This window comes from Pyxicephalus adspersus, chromosome 10 (genome assembly GCF_032062135.1).
Source record: "Pyxicephalus adspersus chromosome 10, UCB_Pads_2.0, whole genome shotgun sequence".
Taxonomy (NCBI): domain Eukaryota; kingdom Metazoa; phylum Chordata; class Amphibia; order Anura; family Pyxicephalidae; genus Pyxicephalus; species Pyxicephalus adspersus.
This window is the reverse complement of record NC_092867.1, coordinates 12,695,058-12,714,244: the sequence shown is the minus strand read 5'-3', so window position 1 is coordinate 12,714,244 and position 19,187 is coordinate 12,695,058. Positions and strand designations below refer to the sequence as shown.

Sequence of the window (19,187 nt, the reverse complement as noted above, 5' to 3'; positions counted from 1 at the left end):
CGCTACTTACTGATAATGCACAACATTATCTATGACCTGCATTCAAAAACCACTATAAATTTTCTGAACGGTTAAGCACTGTGCACTGATTAAATGGAACCATCTCACACAGACACCTTCCCTGATGTTTTTCATGAATGCTGAAAAAAAAAAAAAAAAAATTTAAAGCGAAAATACAAGACATTCATCTGTATGTGTATGGAATATTTTGTCCATATTTTGTTTTAAAATTAAAATGAATAAATGTCATTACTGTATTTGGGGGTCGGTGACACAATTTACAAATAGAGTGTTGCTAACTTTCTCTCTTGCCCTAGGTGTGACAATGGCGCTCAGATCTGCACGAACCATGTAAAATAAAAAATGGTGGTACAATGGATAAAATTACTCTAAAAAAAAAACTGAAAACAAAACAAAAAAAAAAGTTGAGTTGCACATACCTGTAACTGTGGTTTAGTCTCTTTGCAAAACCTTAAAATTGCATGGCACAATTAAAGCTTTCCCACTCCTTCCCTTAATCCATAATCTCTTTAAACGTTGGCCCTGTAAAGAAGTGGAGAACCAAAAATATGACAGCAGCTCATGATAGCTCTCTGTACTGCTAGGTAGCTAACTCAACAACTGAAACATCTTTAGTAAAACAGGAAAATCTTGACTTGTACTATAACATTTAAAAACAGAAAGTTTGATGAACTTAAAAAAAACAGACTTTTAGTTTGTTTTGTACAACAGCAATAATTACATTTATATAAAATGTAATAAACACATTAAACATATAAATACTGAATTGTACATAAGAACTTTTAAGAGAAGTATTTGAATATTGTACATGAATCCTTTACATGTGAACATCAAAAAAAGGGCAAAGACATAATATGAGCAGTTTACCCAAATAAGAAGATTGTAATTGCATTTGTTCTTTATGTTGTGAAACTGCTATACATTCACATTTCTCTATGTGGAGAATACTACATGCAGTTATAAACTGTTAACATAAATTCTGTTGGGAAAGCACATCCACTGCACTATATACCTCAAAATATATTAGGAATCCTGCTTTCAGAAAAGTCATGTCCCAGGCTTAAAGGTTAGTAAGAGGAACACTGAACACAAAAGAGATGGAGGCTGATGCACATCCTAATCACTAATCAACAGTCATTAGGTTGTGATTGTTATTTGCAGAGAATAGGTCTTGATGCGGTACATACCTTCCTCCATAATTTTCCTCTGTAGTCATTTTATCCCACTTCATCATTTAATGCCAGAATGTCCTTTACTCTGTACAGGACATATAGGCCATGCTGTATAAAAGTCCAATTGTACAAAATCACTAGTATTGCAAAGTAGATGAATTGCAATTTTTGGAAGGTACTGAAAGTGAATTTATTATATCTGAGCAATCAGATTCACAAATCATAGGGTTGTAAAGCAGACTGAAGTATTTTTTGAATTGCTTTTCTTTTTTACCTTCATTCTGCCATAGCTGTGCATTCAGAAGTGGATGAAAGAGTTTAGCACCTTTTTAACTCACCAATTCAATAGCTGAAAGCTGCATTAGGTTTGAGTTTTTGCAGTGCTCGGTTTCCAACCACTGCAGATAATTATGCAAAATAAAAATGCTGTAATATGGTAACACTAAAGTATAATTCTATATTAGGCTTTTGAAGAAGGAATGGGTTTGATCCTTGCCAGGTCTTTAAGTTCTGCATGGGTTTATGAGGATATTCCCCGCACCCCTGGTAGGCTGTTAAAGCTAGGGCTTTATAATATCAATGTATACTAAAATGGAAAACCCAGGGCCAAGGTTATATAATGTTGGTGCCAGACCATTAGTGGTATCTGCATTGGATTTTATGGAGATTATATGGAGAACATGGGATGTTTAGGTACAGCGACCACAGACGGGCAGGAAACCCATTACCTGTGGGTAAGTAGTAAAAACGTTTGGTCAACAATAAAGCCTTTTGGGTGGAAGAACCACTAGACCAGTTTTTTGTTTAATAGGGTGACAACACTATTTCTCCTGCTGTAAAACCACAGCAGGAGCTGCTGAAATATTATCAAGGTTGAAGACCCTATAAATGAAAACTCTTGGTTAGCTCTGCCCACAACCATTTAGATTTATCGCTTAATCTACATATGTTTAGAAACAATGATATAAAAGCTGCTCATTTCTTCCCATCCGTTCCAGCACTTGAGGAAAAAATCAAGCTTTCCAGTTACTACTACTAATACCTAAATCAAATTTAAATCATTTAACACCCCAGCTTGCTTGATGTATGCTTATAATGCAAAAGAAAAAGCAGAAGTTTTAGATGTTCTTTAAGACTAGATATATTATGAAGGGCAAACTTCACACTCTGTGACTGTCCCTTTAAGCTAGTGGAGTGTGACAACGACAGAATGTTGACAAATTTTAATGAGGAAAATCTTCCCAGCCCATGTATTCCAGCTGACTGTATGGAAGAGTCTGTTAGAACAATTATCTGCATACTATGGGATACAGATTGAATAACTAGTTCTCCATATCATTATTTTCTAGCAAATAAGTAATCCCAATGAAATGTAATATGAGATAAAGTGAAAAACCTTCCACTAAAAGGGTAAAAATAGTTCACTGGGTGTATCCTGTGTTAATACTGAACTCCCTTAAGTGAAGGTCACTCTTAGGTTGGTGGAAGCATATGTGAGTCATATCAGCAGTAAGCATGCAATAGTCCAACAGGCAAATCCAAAAACAAATACTACAATTCCTAGCCAAACCAAAAGGTGGGCAAGCATAGAATTTAAAGTGGTATCCACCAAACGGTTTACTTTTAGACCCTAGAGACTTAGGAATTGATTAAAGGTATTTATAAATACGTAATGGGAGTGCTAATTGTAGCTTTAATAGCATAGGGACCATAGACCTGTGCAAACCTCTTTAAAGTACACAGGCCTGATTTATTAAAGCTATACAAACCTGGAGAACATAGACTATCATGGGAGAACGTATTGATTGATTATTCAGTACATAAGTCATCAAATACACATAAATATATATTGTTTTTGTCTCTGTCCTGTTACTAATTCACAGTGCAGAGTAGTTATTCATACTATATAGTATGGATTTGTCATAAATTATTACATATACCCATAAAACTATTCAAAAGGCTGTGCCGTGGAACGCAGTTATCCGACGCGTTTCGCCACGAAGGGCTTCCTCAGGGATAGATAGTGGTACGTGCTTATCGGTCTGTCGTGTATAAAAATGTAATAGGTCAGGGGTGGCATAACAAAAAAAGCATTTTCAGATAATAAATCCAAATGAATGCATCATAAATTAAATACAGTTGTAACATGATATACAGGCATACTCAGGACATAAAATATTAAACAATGATTTGTAATTAGTAAGTATGACTGAAGTAAAAAAAAAAATACCTCTAGGTATGTTCAGAGTGATTGATTCAAAGTAGTTAATTCAGACAGTAATTAAGTAGGCATAAAATGCTAATGTTTAAACAAAGAAGAATATATGGATATAAAATAGTAGTGTTACTCACGTACCCGAAGTTAGGAACATGCCCCACAGGAGGGGTGTATATATGTAGTTGCTGCTGATGAAAATGCTGAGTATGAATCATGGAGTATGATTAGGTATACATATATGAAGGGGGGGGGGGGTATTTTCAATGAATAGCAATAGGTAAGCAATACATACCTATTTAATACCTACCTAAGGTTTGAAGTAGTAATTTATACTCTTGTTAGGGGTTTTAGCACAATTTACGAATATTTCATGGGTGTGGTGAAGGTTGGTCCCTGCATCCGTAGACCAATGTAATAAATATATGAGGAGAAGGGTATCTTCCTTAGAACTCTGAGTTGGAAGAGAGAACCCTTCCATAAATTAAATCATTCAATGTCTATTGGTAGATATAATGAATCTTTAGAAGTTAATTCAATATTTTAAGGTAAATGAGGGTTTACCTTTTGAATATGGGTTGAGTCACTTGTCAGAGTCAGACTGTTTGAATCTGGATGTGATAGATCAAATCTCTTGGTGGTAGTGTAGTGAATCAGATGGGAAAGTGTCTTCCTAAAATAGTTTTATGGGTATATGTAATAATTTATGACAAATCCATACTATATAGTATGTATAACTACAAGGCACTGTGAATTAGTAACAGGGCCGAGACAAAAACAATATATGTTTATGTGTATTTGATGACTTATGTACTGAATTATCAATACACCACTCTTTGCATGGAAAACCTATGAGCCTCAAACCTCTTTCTTTCCTCTCTATTCATTTATACATAAATACCATATAGAGGTGGCACAACATATAAACACATTCATATAGTGAGGAGTAAAACCCTTTCTATACATATCATGGGAGAACCTGGATGATGCAGCAAACCTGGAATGACTTTTTAAAAAAAATATTGCTATTAGCAAATGTTTGCAATTCTAGACCAAATTCATTCCAGGTTTGGTGAATTACCCAGGTTCTCCCATGAAAGTCTGTCTTCTTTTATTAAATCAGGCACACTATCTTACGTCCACCACAGACTTTACCAGTAGTTCCCACCTGTCAAAATGACAGCCAGGACCTGCAGAGTATATAGGTGTAAATAAGTTTCAGACAATTCAGAAATATCAAACAACAAACTTTGCCTCAAATGAAAATAAAGTTGTAGCGTTTTATCTGGATATGATGTCAGTAAAAGCAACCTAACAATATTTTTTTTTTCTGAAAAAAAATTTGTTTGTAAAACTTTACCCCTTATTAAACGTTAGTCTGTTGGATGTGTACATTCTTGAGGCAATTATAGGAAGTGAAAACCTTTACCTTAATTAAATAAAGCATTTGAATAAGGTTTAGGATGGCAATATATTTATTATGAAGCTAAAATCAAAAACACGAGGCATGACCTTAAAGTAACAAAAAGAAAATTCAGAATTACCATTAGATATTATTATATACCCCAAGAGTGGTTGATGCTTGGAACAGACTTGTAGCCCATGCAGTAAGTCAGTTAACAGTAAGTGCATTTAACCTGCTTGGGGGAAACACAGATCTATATATACCAACAAATAAAATGCCATTCTTCTGTTTATAAAATCTTGAAAATTACAGTAAATCAATAGATATATTCTGAATAGTAGGAAACTAAAATTATCTGCAGTTTATGAGGTATAAAATACCCCTTCCAAATATACAGTAAAGAAATAAAAAATCATAGAATAAAATGAGGTACTTATGGCACCTGCTTAGCACTAACAGTACAACGTTAGAGCTTTGTTTCTGGGATTGGCAGAAGACATGAGCAGTGACAAATGTGTTGTGCTGATGGCATATTTGAAACATCTGGTGGCCAAGCTAAAAGGGAATTTGACCATTGTTTAACACAGACTGCCTATTTAGTGGACTATATTTGACCAGGGTGCAGGCACTATGGACCGGATTTATTAAAGCTCTCCACTGCTGGAGAGGATACACTTTCATCAGTGAAGCTGGGTGATCCAGCAAACCTGGAATGGATCTGGTCCATGATTCAAAACAGCCTTGGAAAGCTTTATTAAATCAGGCCCCATGTGTCTAGACACTACTAAAGGATAAATCTTATACCTCCATAAAACACATACAGTTAGGTCCATAAATATTTGGACAGAGACAACTTTTTTCTAATTTTGGTTCTGTACATTACCACAATTAATGTTAAATGAAACAACTCAGATGCAGTTGAACTGCAGACTTTCAGCTTTAATTCAGTGGGTTGAACAAAAAGATTGCATACAAATGCGAGGCACTAAAGCCTTTTTTTACACAATCATTTCATTTCAGGGGCTCAAAAGTAATTGGACAAATTAAAAAGCTGAAAATAAAATGTTCATTTCTAATACTTGGTTGAAAAAACCCTTTGCTGACAATGACATCCTGTAGTCTTGAACTCATGGACATCACCAGATGCTGGGTTTCCTGCTTTTTAATGCTCTGCCAGGCCTTTACTGCAGCGGCTTTCAGTTGCTGTTTGTTTGTGGGCCTTTCTGTCCGAAGTTTAGTCTTCAACAAGTGAAATGCATGCTCAATTGGGTTCAGATCAGATGACTGACTTGGCCATTAAAGAATATTCCACTTCTTTGCTTTAATAAACTCCTGGGTTGCTTTGGCTGTATGTTTTGGGTCATTGTCCATCTGTATTATGAGATGCCTTCCAATCAATGTGACTGCATTTAGCTGGATTTGAGCAGACAGTATGTCTCTGAACACCTCAGAATTCATTCGGCTGCTTCTGTCCCGTGTCACATCATGGATAAACACTAGTGTCCCAGTGCCACTGGCAGCCATGCACGCCCAAGCCATAACACTGCCTCCGCCATGTTTTACAGATGATGTGCTATGCTTTGGATCATGAGCTGTTCTCCATACTTTTTTTCTTGCCATCATTCTGGTAAAGGTTGATCTTGGTTTCATCTGTTCAAAGAATGTTTTTCCAAAACTGTGCTGGCTTTTTTAGATGTTTTTGAGCAAAGTCGAATCTAGCCTTTCTATTCTTGAGGCTTATGAATGGCTTGCACCTTGCAGTGCACCCTCTGTATTTACTTTCATGCAGTCTTCTCTTTATGGTAGACTTGGATATCGATACGCCTACTTCCTGGAGAGTGTAGGTCACTTGGCTGGCTGTTGTGAATGGGTTTCTCTTCTCCATGGAAATGATTCTGCGATCAGCCAGCACTGTTGTCTTCTGTGGACGTCCAGGTATTTTGGAGTTCACCAGTGCTTTGTTTCTTTCTCATGATGTACCAATGGCTTTTTTTCTGGTTTTGCAGCCTAAGGATGGCTTGTTTTACCTGCATGGAGAGCTCCTTTGACCGCATGTTGTCTGTTCACAGCAAAATCGTCCACATACAAGCACCCCCCCCCCCTTCCTTCCAGGCCTTTTATCTGCCTAATTGATAATGACACACCACCCCATGAAATAACCTTTGAGTCAATTGTCCAATTAGTTTATTGTTAAGTTAAGTGATTTTGTTAAAAAAAGGCTTTTGTTCCTTACATTCGTATGCAATCTTTTTGTTCAACCTACTGAATTAAAGCTGAAAGTTTGCATTTCAACTGACTGCATCTCAGTTGTTTCATTTAAAATATTTGTGTTAATGTACAGAACCAAAATTAGAAAAAAGTTGTCTTTGTCCAAATATTTATGGACCTAACTGTATTTCAATAGTAATGATAGTTTCCTTTTATATTTAGCGGAGATGCATAACATCACCAAGAGTTCCCAAGTTCTTTTGTATTGGCTTTAAAAGGAATCTGGGAAAAATATCACCAACCATTTTAATTTTCCCTGGTTGAAAAGCGTGGGACAAAAATATTAACATACATTAAAGGGGATTCAAAATGAGTCATCTTATAAAGATTATTTCATTCTGTTTTGAGCACAGCATTAGCGTTTCTCAAAGGTTTAAGGTTTACATATGGGATAAGCTATAATCATGAATTTGGTGCGTTGCCTAGCAACAGATTTCTCCTTTTCTTGGAAATGTTACAAGTATTCAACTGCACAAAATAATATTGCTTCAATGGATGGATTTTATAGGATCATGAACAGCTGGGACGTGCTCATATTATTTAAACTTAAGTAACAGTATCAAATCCAACGGCAGTGTATTTTATAACAAAATATATTGTTCTTAGCGTAATAAAATTCAAGGGAATAGCTTTGCTGCTCACAAATGAAAAAAACCTTTTCTGTTTTGATTTTCTTTTATTCGGCACGGCAATATTTTGTAAAGTGTTTTTTTATTTGTAATATGGTCATTTCATAAAAAACTTTGTTTATTTACTTTAAACTTTGTATTTAGAGGAACTGTTGGCTCTTCAGGGGAACACCACTTGGCATATAATTGTTTTTCAATTGAACCAACTTGCAATCTTTAATATCAGAAAAATGCCAAACAAAAAACATTGTAAAAGTATAAAGGAATAAATGGCAAAACCTCAGTATAACCTCAGTAAAACTACACTCTTTCTGAGTAAAAGCAACTTTTTATGGTGTCCATGAGGCTCTTTATTTTAAAGGGTATGCTTTAAAGCCCACGAAAGCACATTTAAATTTGTACTTTTTTAGTGCTTATCTACGCTGTTTAGTTACATGCATGTGAAATTATAAACTGGTCCTCAGTCATCATCCATTTCAGTCGCACTTAATTGACCCCAAAAGTGTGCTTAACACATGCCAAAATGTTCTCTTAGTCAGCATTATCTTTTTAGCATTTTAGCATGCCTTAAAGTTTATCTAAAACCAAAATTAAATTCTCAGAGACACACAAAGGGAAGTAGGAGAAATCGAATCAAACTGAGGGTAAATCTTCCTGTAGACAGTTGTTACTGAACATGGAAGATGTAAACTACAGTTAGGCGGGATATCCATATGGAGGGAATATACAGATAAGAAAGAGAGACTGCTTTGATACATGTATTTCTAAATGTCAGCTTTTGTTATAGAGCTCTGTAAATAGGAGGTAACGAAAAACTACAAAAGAGTTAAAACAAACATACAGCGCCGCCTGCCGAGAGAAAACATCATATCATGCAGCATTTCATAGCGAAACTCACTGAATCTTAGACCTAGGCTGTGTCTAAGGCTTCACTTCCAACGATGATCATTTTAACCCAGCCCTCTGCAAAATAAATGTCATATACCAGAGGCACTATTGGGGCTTAGGCATTTAATGCCTGAAAGATGGGGTTAGAAAACCTCGAGAGAAGTTGGGACCCTCTGTATTTCTTGGGTCTAGGATCTTAGGCAACCAACAGAGGGGACAGAGAACAATATAAATTGGGACTAAACTTTTGTAAATCAGACAATAGCTAATCTTAAATTTTGCTGAGCATGTGCAGCTTAGCATTTGTTGCCTGGGACCCCCCCCCCCCAAAAAAAAAAAAAAAAAGTGCCTGTCCTGTTAAGAACCCAGATTTCAGACATTGTGAACTCCCAGCTATTGTTAGACTCCCAGCTATTGTTAAGGAACATAGATAATTATTTAGGTATCGCAACACAATAAAGAGAAAAGAGAAAGCGAGACAAAGGTCACTGTAAATTGTCTGAGTTTTCCACGAAAAAATTATGTTCATCAAAATTTCAAACTGGAAATAGGGCACTCTGATCTTTTTTGATATTGTATCCACCACTTATTGCTTTTAAAGAAGCCCTTTATATTACAACAATAAGATTGCTTTTATGGCATTAAAAAAAAATGTATATTATATTATACTCTGGGCATTCAGTAACAGGTTGTTATGAGCATGTCTGGGCTATCAAGGGCATACAATTGATACAGTTGTGCGTACAGAACTTCAGAACTTTGTGTTTTCTTGATAAAAATCCAATTACTCCTTATGTGCAGTTGAGGCTGCAGATAAAATCAAAATCTATTTAACTTTAAAAAATAGTATCTAAGCCTTTGTGTAAGGCTAGTTTTTGTGAAAAGGAAGTCAATCTACTTTTGTTTTTGTGACGTGGGAGGAAAGAGGTACCCAGAGAAAACCCAAGAACAACATACAGACTTCATGCAGATTGTGTCCCGGCTGAGTTTGGAATCTAGAACCTTAGTGCAACATTTCACGAGAATGGTAGCCACTGTAGAATAAAATTTTTACTGACAGCAGCTATAAGATCATGGCATTCTTTTTAAAAAAACATTTCCATAAAAAAATGTGTTAAATATGAATGCCAACCCGACATCCCTAGAACAGGTTAAAAAACATTATGTATATAGGTGTTTACTAACTCAGTTTTTCTCAATTTTGTGAGAGAACACTACGGTTTTTACTGTCTGTGTTTCTTTTCTGGCCTTAATTTTTAGTTTCATATTATTAATACTGAAAATAATTTTCATATACCGCACAGCTTGGGTGTTACATACTTTGGAGTACTTATACCTTATAAGATATACCTTATTCTTTTATTGTTTATCTCCATTTTCTGATACGTCTAATATCCTATAGGTTGTAGCTGTAGTAATTATTAACAGGGGCTCCTTGAGACCTGAATGTTATTTCAAATGTTACTCCATGTTACAAAAGGTTGACAAAGTATGCCCCAGAACATCATTACCATCCATATTATGTTAGCAATTTTCATTTTAATTATTCAGTTGTAATATATTTTACCTATTAAGTTCAGATAAAAGCTCTAAGGATCTCATTCCCTATGAATGGCATGGAAAAGTCTTTAAAATACTCAAAACCTTAATCTACAGATCATTTTTTTTTTTGTGAACACAGTTTTTACAGGCATTAACGTAAACCTGCAATGAATGTTGGCTAATAAACAAACAAGATGAAGCAATGCTTCAAGTAAAACTAAACCTTTAACAAAAATAATTGCAGGTAGGCAAGGACTTACCTGCCTTTTCACAATCTCTTCTAAAATGTACACTGAACCGTACATGTGTACAATCCCAAATATATCTTAACACATACCCATGCAGAATAAACTCCTGCGCCAATCTGTGGGCCTAGCGAAGAAGATGCACCCACGATGGCACAAGGACAAGTAAGTTTCTTTAAGAAATTGTGATTAAGCAGGCAAATGTATTATATTGCAGAAAGGACATTGCCTGTCCTGCAATAAAGGGCATGACAGCTTGAAGTTTTTTACATTTTCGCTTTAGCTTTAGGCAGAGGTTCTTTATTAAATATCTACATCTACAAACAGTAGATCTATAGACATTGGTGAATATTTGTTATATGAAAAAGCTGTTTTGTAAATGCTCCATGTGTCCTTCCCATGCTTTATTTCTTGGTTCTCTAATGTGATAGGCAGCTGAAAATGATTATTTTGTTTATTTTCATTAATCATATGCATTCAAACTGCCTACGTCCTTAGATTTTTTTTTTCCCCAAACAGCTTTTATCAATTATAAAATGACATTTTTTTTAATTTCACCTTATCTGAAATACCAGACATTAGGAATGATATTAAGGGGTTTTACTGGGATAAAGATTTGAGGCCAAATTAACTTAACAGATGTTTTATCACAAATAAGCTGTTGTTAGGCTAAGCCTGGTTCTATGTGGCTGATAAATTCTGGGTTTCCCTAAATAAACAGCTGTTCTCTGTTCTGGATAGCTCAACATTAATACACCAATTGTTCTTTACTTGTAATAAACTTTCTTCATATTTACATTTATCTATCTGTCCACCCTTGTCCTCCTACTACCATAATACATGGAGCTGTTTTTATTTTCTTTTGACCTAAAAAATATTTTACTGTTTCCTAACATTTCTGGTAAAACTTCTAGGACACATCTGACTTACTCTGTCCCTATCACTTTTCACACCCAAATGGCAGAATAGTGGGTTTGCTTACTAGCAGGTAAAAACATTTTACTAATCGAGGCATATAAGCATGAAATCTTTACCTATCTAAATCTAAATCTGTAATCTAAAGATTGGAGATCATTCCAGGTAATGATACAGGATATATCCTTTCTGAATTCCTTTCTCTTAGAGCAGGCATTCCTACCATTTTTAATCCTAAAAACCAATAGACATGATATTTATAACTATCTAAAGATTGGAGATCAAGGTTCCTAAGTTTTTTATTCAAGAATAAAATTGTTGCTGTACTAGGAACTAAAAAGAAAATTATTACGAAATTGTCAGCAAAGTTATAGAAAGACCAACAGCCATGTAATAGTAATCAAGTACCGATATATATGTAATTATACTGAGATATACTGTAACAATTTAAATTCTAATAAACTTACAGGCCCAAGAATTGTTTATATAGGAAGAAACTCAATTACAATATCAAATCAATATAAACATAATACCAAACACAGGAAAAGTATATTAAAGTATTTAAGTATTTCTCAAAGTAAAGTGAAAGTATTTAGGTATAGTTCTCAAATGAAGTGAAACAAACAAACTAAAAGCCAACTTAAAAAAATCATTATGATTCAATCATTATTATTTAGAACAAAGAATATATTCCTTATTTCAGTGTTCATAAAGGAAAACTTTTTCAAATGGCAATTTTCAACAAATATTTTGTAAAAAGCTAAATTTATGAACTAATAAACTCATAAACTAATCATGATTAGTTTGGTTAGCAGGGGAAAACCTTAGTGATTTTTGGCCCATAGAAATTAACTTACTCTATTATAAACAAACCATATTATCAATCTCAAGGAACTGTGCACTTAAGATAAAAAAGGCTAAGTTTATTACAGGCTTTATATGTAGAGCCATCACAAATATGGCCATGCTCCCACTTTCACAACACAACTCATAGTTCAAGGTAACAATGCAATGGATTTATTAAAAACAATTTGACAATCAGTGTGCAAATGGATAATTTACTTAGCTTAGTGAATTTGGTGAAGCCACATTGTGATGAACAGCCAAAACTCCCATAGTAAATCAACCCCAATGTTTTAGGGCAGTGGTCCCCAACCCCCAGGTCACGGAACGCTGACGGTCTGTGGCAGGTGAGTTGGAGGGTGCAAATGACTGGAGGCAGAAGCGCTAGAGTCCTATGAGAAAATCCTACCTTTGGAATGCATACTACTGTCTGCACTCGCATCTCTTATCTTTTCTATGGGATCAGACTTTAGTGTGAGCTCCCTGAGAGTGGGTGTGTTCTTTAGACCTCAGAGATCAGCTGCGGCTGCTTCCCGCCCACCTTGTACCTTGAAATAATCGAACCCTTGTACACCAGCAGCAAGAGAGCTGTGTCTGTGTCCATGCTGTGGTCATTACTTCCCATATATAAACCTTCGTATCTCCTACATCGATCGTTGTAGAAACTTGAAATTTTCAGGGTATACAGGGAGCACGAAGAGCGGATACTAAACTTAACTAGTTGCCAGATAGTGGATCCCAAATATAAAATCCTAAAGAGAATCAGGGATCTTTTCTCATTAAAGTGGACCAAAAGTAAAAGTAAAAAAATGACACCTTGACTTGCACAGATCTGTGACGTATGCCACTCCATTTGTCACAAAAAAAAATACATCTGGCCACTTACCTTCTCTGAACCCAAATTTCCCTTTAACAGTAGAAAAGAAAAGTGGGGGATTCTTGTGGCTACCCCATAACCCCCCCTCCCCAACACAAAATCTTCATTGCTCCTACCATACCCATGGTGCCCTGTCACATATAAAAATGTCCTTTTATGTTCTTTGAACCCAAATTTCTCCTAAATGGGAAGCAGTATGTATATTAAAATGTAGGAGCAAGTGGGGGACTCTTGTGGCTAACTATCCCTAAAATGGTATTGCTGCGGCGACATCACATCACAGAGTAGTGCCAGCGGCCCTCCTTACACTGCTCTAAACTAGTGACAGTGTGACTTCAGGAGCACAACCAGGGGTAGCACGGGCGGCTCTCTTTACACTGCTTTTACAGGAGCTGCTGGGAATGGCAGAGCAATGTATGTACGGCTTACACTGCCATTCCAAGCGGTTCTGCCACCTGACAGCACACCAGCTTTGTTACACTACTCTGCTATCCTCAGCTAGTGTGCTGACAGGAGGCTGAGCTGCTGAGAATAGCGATAGTGTAAGCTGTACATATATCAGGCCTTGGTAAAATTATATTCTATGTTACTGGGCCCTGCGGTCAGAAAGAATGGGGACCACTGATTTAGAGGATCCTTCAATTGATCCTTTAAAAAGGCCAATCTCAGCTCCCTGTAAATGAAAGTACCCCAACAGCATGTGTTCCACCAAATGCCACTTGATTGAGGAATAATTGCTAGAAATTGCATTGTTCTAGGGCAGGGGTGGGCAAACTTTTTTAGTCAGGGGCCACAAACTGAAAAAAACTGGGGTGCCGGGTCGAAGGTTGAGTGGGAGGGGATACTCCATCATGATGCCCCTGAATGTGATGTCATGATGGCATATCCCCGCCCATTCTCCCATTGCACATCTGAGCTTGTGATGGGAGAGTGGGCGGGCTGTGTCACTGCACACAACCCACCCACTCTCCCGTCGCAGGCTCAGATCTGGGGACATGTTCCGGGGCTCTAGCAGGTGCACCTCCCCCTCGGCGGGGTCCTTCTCCTGACCCTGCTCGGGGTGGCACCGGCCACAGTCGCGGAACACTCAAAGGACCAGAGAAATGGCCCGCGGGCCGTAGTTTGCCCATGCCTGTTCTGGGGTGATGGCGGAGGTCAGTAGAAATAGGCACCTTCTGGAACTGTGGGTTTCAAAAGAAAGTTCACACAGTTCTTCCACTTTGGAAATGGTGTTCAGCGATTAAGGCAGCTGGAGAGAGCTAATTATCTGCATTCAAAGACCTTTTGTAATTGTAGTTTGAGATTTGCATCAAATATGGTAATTTCTAATATTTAGTCTAAAGAAACAAACAAAAAACAAATCTAAATAAGCCAAACTAGATCTGCATACAGTATAAACTATTTTTACATTAAATAGTTAATATTCATTTTATTTTACACAGGACTACAAGAATGTAATGAGAACTCTGGACACAAAAAACAAGATCAGGGCCAAGCTGAGTACTATAGAAAGGTAAGACAATTTCTTAACTAAGGTGACACTCCAGTGGTAATAATCCCTTTGTATAAGGACAAGCACATAATTAGGTAGGCTCCATTTGTAGAAGTGTCTGTTGTAGACACATATTTTTCTTGATCATATACTATAACTCTCTGCAATTCTTGCAAAAACAGACAGCACTAGATTTGTTTACTTAAAAAAATGCATTTATAGAATATTAAGAATTTGCTTGAAGTGAAATTGAATTCAGTAATATTGGGTTTTATCATCAATTCAGATATCATCACATCTCAAGAACAGAATATTCAAGCTTTTACCATACCACAGTAGAAATATTTCTTCTAAATCAGTGTTTCTTGACCTTTTTGTTAAGGGGGAACCCTTGAAATAACTTTTATGTCTTAGGCAAACCCTTCTTTAATTACTATATCCACAATTCTCAGGAAGAATGCCCCCTACATTGCTGGTCATTGGGAAGATATCATCCTTACAGATAGACTTTAGATCACTGGTGTCAGATAAACTGACCTAGGGGTACTAATCGCTCATTGCTCAAGGAACCCCTGCAGACCACTGTGACGTAAATCAAGATCAAAGATATTATAGGCAGATTTAGGTATTGGTACCATTTTCAAAACTAACTCATAATGTTCTTTCAAGTTGTTATGAATAGAAAATGCATTGAGTTAGTATTTGGATAATTGCACTGAATACTGGAAAGAGATATCTTTTATTTAAAAAGCAATATGGTTTTGGGTATGATCAAAGGACCTTTTATTATTGTTGCCCACCACTAGATGACACCGTGTCCTCCTGTAAAGTGTGTAACAAACTCATGTCATAGACAGCAGTTTGTTAGCCACTTTACATGAGAGCACAGCGTCATCTACTGGTGTGACCCAAGTATAAACAGATTATTTTTCTGTTGGCATTTGTAAGGCAAAAATATTGGTTTATACTTAAATATATATTGTACATAAAGTGTAGGTGGATTTTTTAGGCACATATCCTTTTATACTCCCCTCCATTCTCTCAATGCACATATCTGTATCCCAATGTGTAGCCTTGCCCACAGCCTCTCTTCTGAAAATGTTTGCATAGCACCGTGAGCAAATGCTCCACACACCCTATTCACATCAGTAAAAAGCACAAGATGCAAATCACACAGTTTTATTTTCTTTAAATCACACCAAATAAAAAATATGTATTATACAAGACATTAAAATAATTTGATTTTTTTTTCTTTGCTGACAAACAGATGCTTGGCTTGCATAATTCTAAACTGATTTGTTTTGTTCTCATTTTGCAGATGATTGATAAGAGTGATACAGAAGAAGGTAAAAGGCTCGATCCTACACACTGTATAATCACCTCGCCTAGCACCACTTGCTGTCTTATGAAGACATCACTGGCTATTCACAATTCAGTCAGAATGAAGAGAACATTTACACCACTTCCTATCACATTAAAGCATCAAAACTCCTTAGATAAAACTTTACATAAAGCAGCCCTCCATCCTTCTAAGGAAGAATTCAGACCGACTCAGAAGAAAGGATTTTCTTCTATTACAATTACAGCTAGAAGATATATTGCATCTTTAAGCCATGCTCCAAAGGAAATTATCACTGACCCAGCTTCTTTTCTGTGCAGAAGTAATGACTTAATAATGAAGGCTTCTGTTCCATCGGATGAACATGATCTGCAATGTAGATATTTAGACAGGCCAGAGTATTATACTAGGGCTTCTGAGCCTTGTGGATTTCTACATTCTCAAGAATTGCCACAGCAGCCCAGAACTACTCTCAAATATGTAAATGCCATCCACAAGAAGAATTCTAGAACTTTTATCTCGGGTATTCATATTAAAAAGGCGGATATGTTTGCCAGAAGTATTTATTACATAGACAAGTCATTTTTCCTTCCTCTTGGTCAGGTAGCCAACCCAGAAATATATAAATCAACAATGTCTTTTAAAATACAGCCCAGGCCAGGAAAGCCAATCACAAAAAATGGATGTGAAAGTCTGAGATTACCTGCTTATACTCTCTGTCAATATCTCACAATGCCAGCAATGGAGGGAAATAATAAATGTAAAAAAGATCAAACTCATTCACCAAAACCAATCCCTGAAACTCAGTGTACAAAGTATATCTCACAATGCCAGCAATGGAGGGAAATAATAAATGTAAAAAAGATCAAACTCATTCACCAAAACCAATCCCTGAAACTCAGTGTACAAAGTACAAGTGTACAAAGTATAAAGAGAATCAGGAGGATCAGCAAAATGCTCACAACCCTGAAGCATGTCAAGACATTTCCAGTTATGTAAACAAGAAAGGTGAGATTTTTTCTTTTACAGGATAGTAAATAGTAGCAACCGAATAGTTGCTAGTAATGGTCTTTCCTTGTCTAGTCTGAACACACATACACATTGAATTGAATTAAGTTAGGCCAATATAAAGAGAAACAGAGTGACTTACAATATAAATATATATATATATATATATATATATATATATACACACATACATACATATACACATATACAATTAGTGGTTATTTAATGCATTAGGGTTTTTTAATATCTCGCTGGAGGGACATTTACAACATGGAACATCATGCAAGTAAAAATATAAAAGTCAATTATATTAATCAGATAAATGTTTCTTGTAGGTAAAGGTTCGGTTTTGTAATACAGCTGAAAAACTGGTTATATAACTTTTATTGCCATCCTATAAGATTAATGCTTACTTTGACTCCAGATGTAATTCAAGGTACCTGCAGACATTAGATTTCTTGTCTTTTTATATCTTGCCACAAAAAGCATGCTTAAAAAACATCCTTATTACACATCCAATATGATCCACAAAAGTAATTTTATATTGTGACTCATTAAAGTGATTCAAGTTCTTATTGCCATTTGTTTCAAGGTAAGTGTGTAAAGTTATATCAACTAGGCTGAAAACAGACACATGATCATCAATTACATCTCAAGCAGTTTTTTGCATGAACCAAAAAGAAAAATGCCTGGCAGACACTGTCAATCTTGGCACAGAGATGGAAAAACCCTTCCCAACCCCATAAATAAAGGATAAGTTACCTATTCTGGATCAAAACAATGCCATAGTATTTATTTTGTAGAAATGTGCGTACTATAAGATATGAGAAAGTGATCCATTTTCTATTAAAAAATTAATTATTGATTTTACAAATAATATTTACATTTAGTACATACTGTATCAAAACACCCAGCTTTATCTCCTCCCTCCATTATTGTGATAGGCGAGTGCTGTTCTATACAGCATTCCCTATGCACCAAGGCAGAATCAAATCGCACCCCCAGGTAGCAGGTCCGTGACATTGTGGGCTCACAAAATATAGGTTGGATGATGCTGGTTATCATTTATCCTGAACCGCATCAACACAAAGTGGTCAGAGTGGAGTGAAATGGTAAGTACAGCAGCAAATATTGCATTTTTTTTTTACAGGTGTTATCCATATACATTTTCATTTGAATACAGCTGGAGTTGAACTTTAACTTAACACTATACCTCACAGCCCAGTCTTCCATCCTTGCCTTTCCCCAATTTATGTCTATTCTAAGCTGTCACAGTGTTTACAACCTGTCATGGTGTTTACTTCCTGCATGCAAAAATCTCCTCTGGTGCTGGACATGCCTGGGCAGTAATTTACCATAAACTTAAATGGGACTGTACCCCTCGCTCCTCCACTATAGTAGTAGGATTTCATTAATTTCTAGATAACATACATAAATAATACTATATACTCTACCAATATATACCTACATATACTGGTTAGGAAGGTGGGTTTAGATGGGTTAGTTTAAATATTTATCATTTTTATTAATGTTTTTTTACACATTGTACCTGTCTGTCTATAAATGACTGACAGATGCAGAACAGACACAATAGCAAATGTTGTGCATCATAAAGTAAGCACGAGGATTCGTTATTATAATGATCAAGTGGCAAGGCTTCTGACAACTTTCCCAAGACGTCAGCAGCCCAATGACAGCTGAATCTTAGATGCCATGCATAAGCAATGATTCCAGTAATTAAAATTTAGGACTGGTCAGAAATAATGTGCACTGACCTGCTGTTAACTTTACTTAAGCAGGCGCAAAGCGGTTTAGTACTTATAATAAATATTGTATATTATTAGAATTGCTTATACTCCATATGAAAATCATTTACTTTTGTTCACAGCTTGGAAAAAAAATTATATCCAATGATTCATTAGGTTAGCTCCAAGTCATCATGTTTTATCTCCCAACTAAACCGTTTACCCCTATTAACCTTTCATTAAAAGAAAAACCTCCCATCTGGTTTTATCACTTTACTTGCCATCCTCCATCTCTTTCCAAATTTGCTATGTCCTTCATATGCTTTGCTTTAACAAATCTATCTCATATTGAAGACATGAAATTAAAAATTGATTCAGATAGAACAGTATACTTATATTACACAAGTTACCTTCATGTGAATCCCCACATTTTAAATGCTTTTACAGTTATCTTTGGCATAAGAGTGCTGCATCTTGGCTGTTAGCCATTATTTACAAATAATTTTCCAGTTTTACCCAAGTTCCATTTGAAGTATAACTATGTTTTGTAAGAAGAAAAATAATATTAAACTGGCATAGTACA

General features: G+C 35.9%; 1 protein-coding gene across 1 annotated transcript in view; it reads left to right on the top strand.

The window, feature by feature from the left end:
* Nucleotides 1-19,187, top strand: part of C10H10orf90 (chromosome 10 C10orf90 homolog) — a 92,285-nt gene that overhangs the window by 22,169 nt on the left and 50,929 nt on the right. The window contains 3 exon segments of the mRNA XM_072424836.1: nt 14,463-14,533; nt 15,831-16,668; nt 16,671-16,859. Coding sequence (XP_072280937.1) covers nt 14,463-14,533; nt 15,831-16,668; nt 16,671-16,859 — 1,098 coding nt within the window.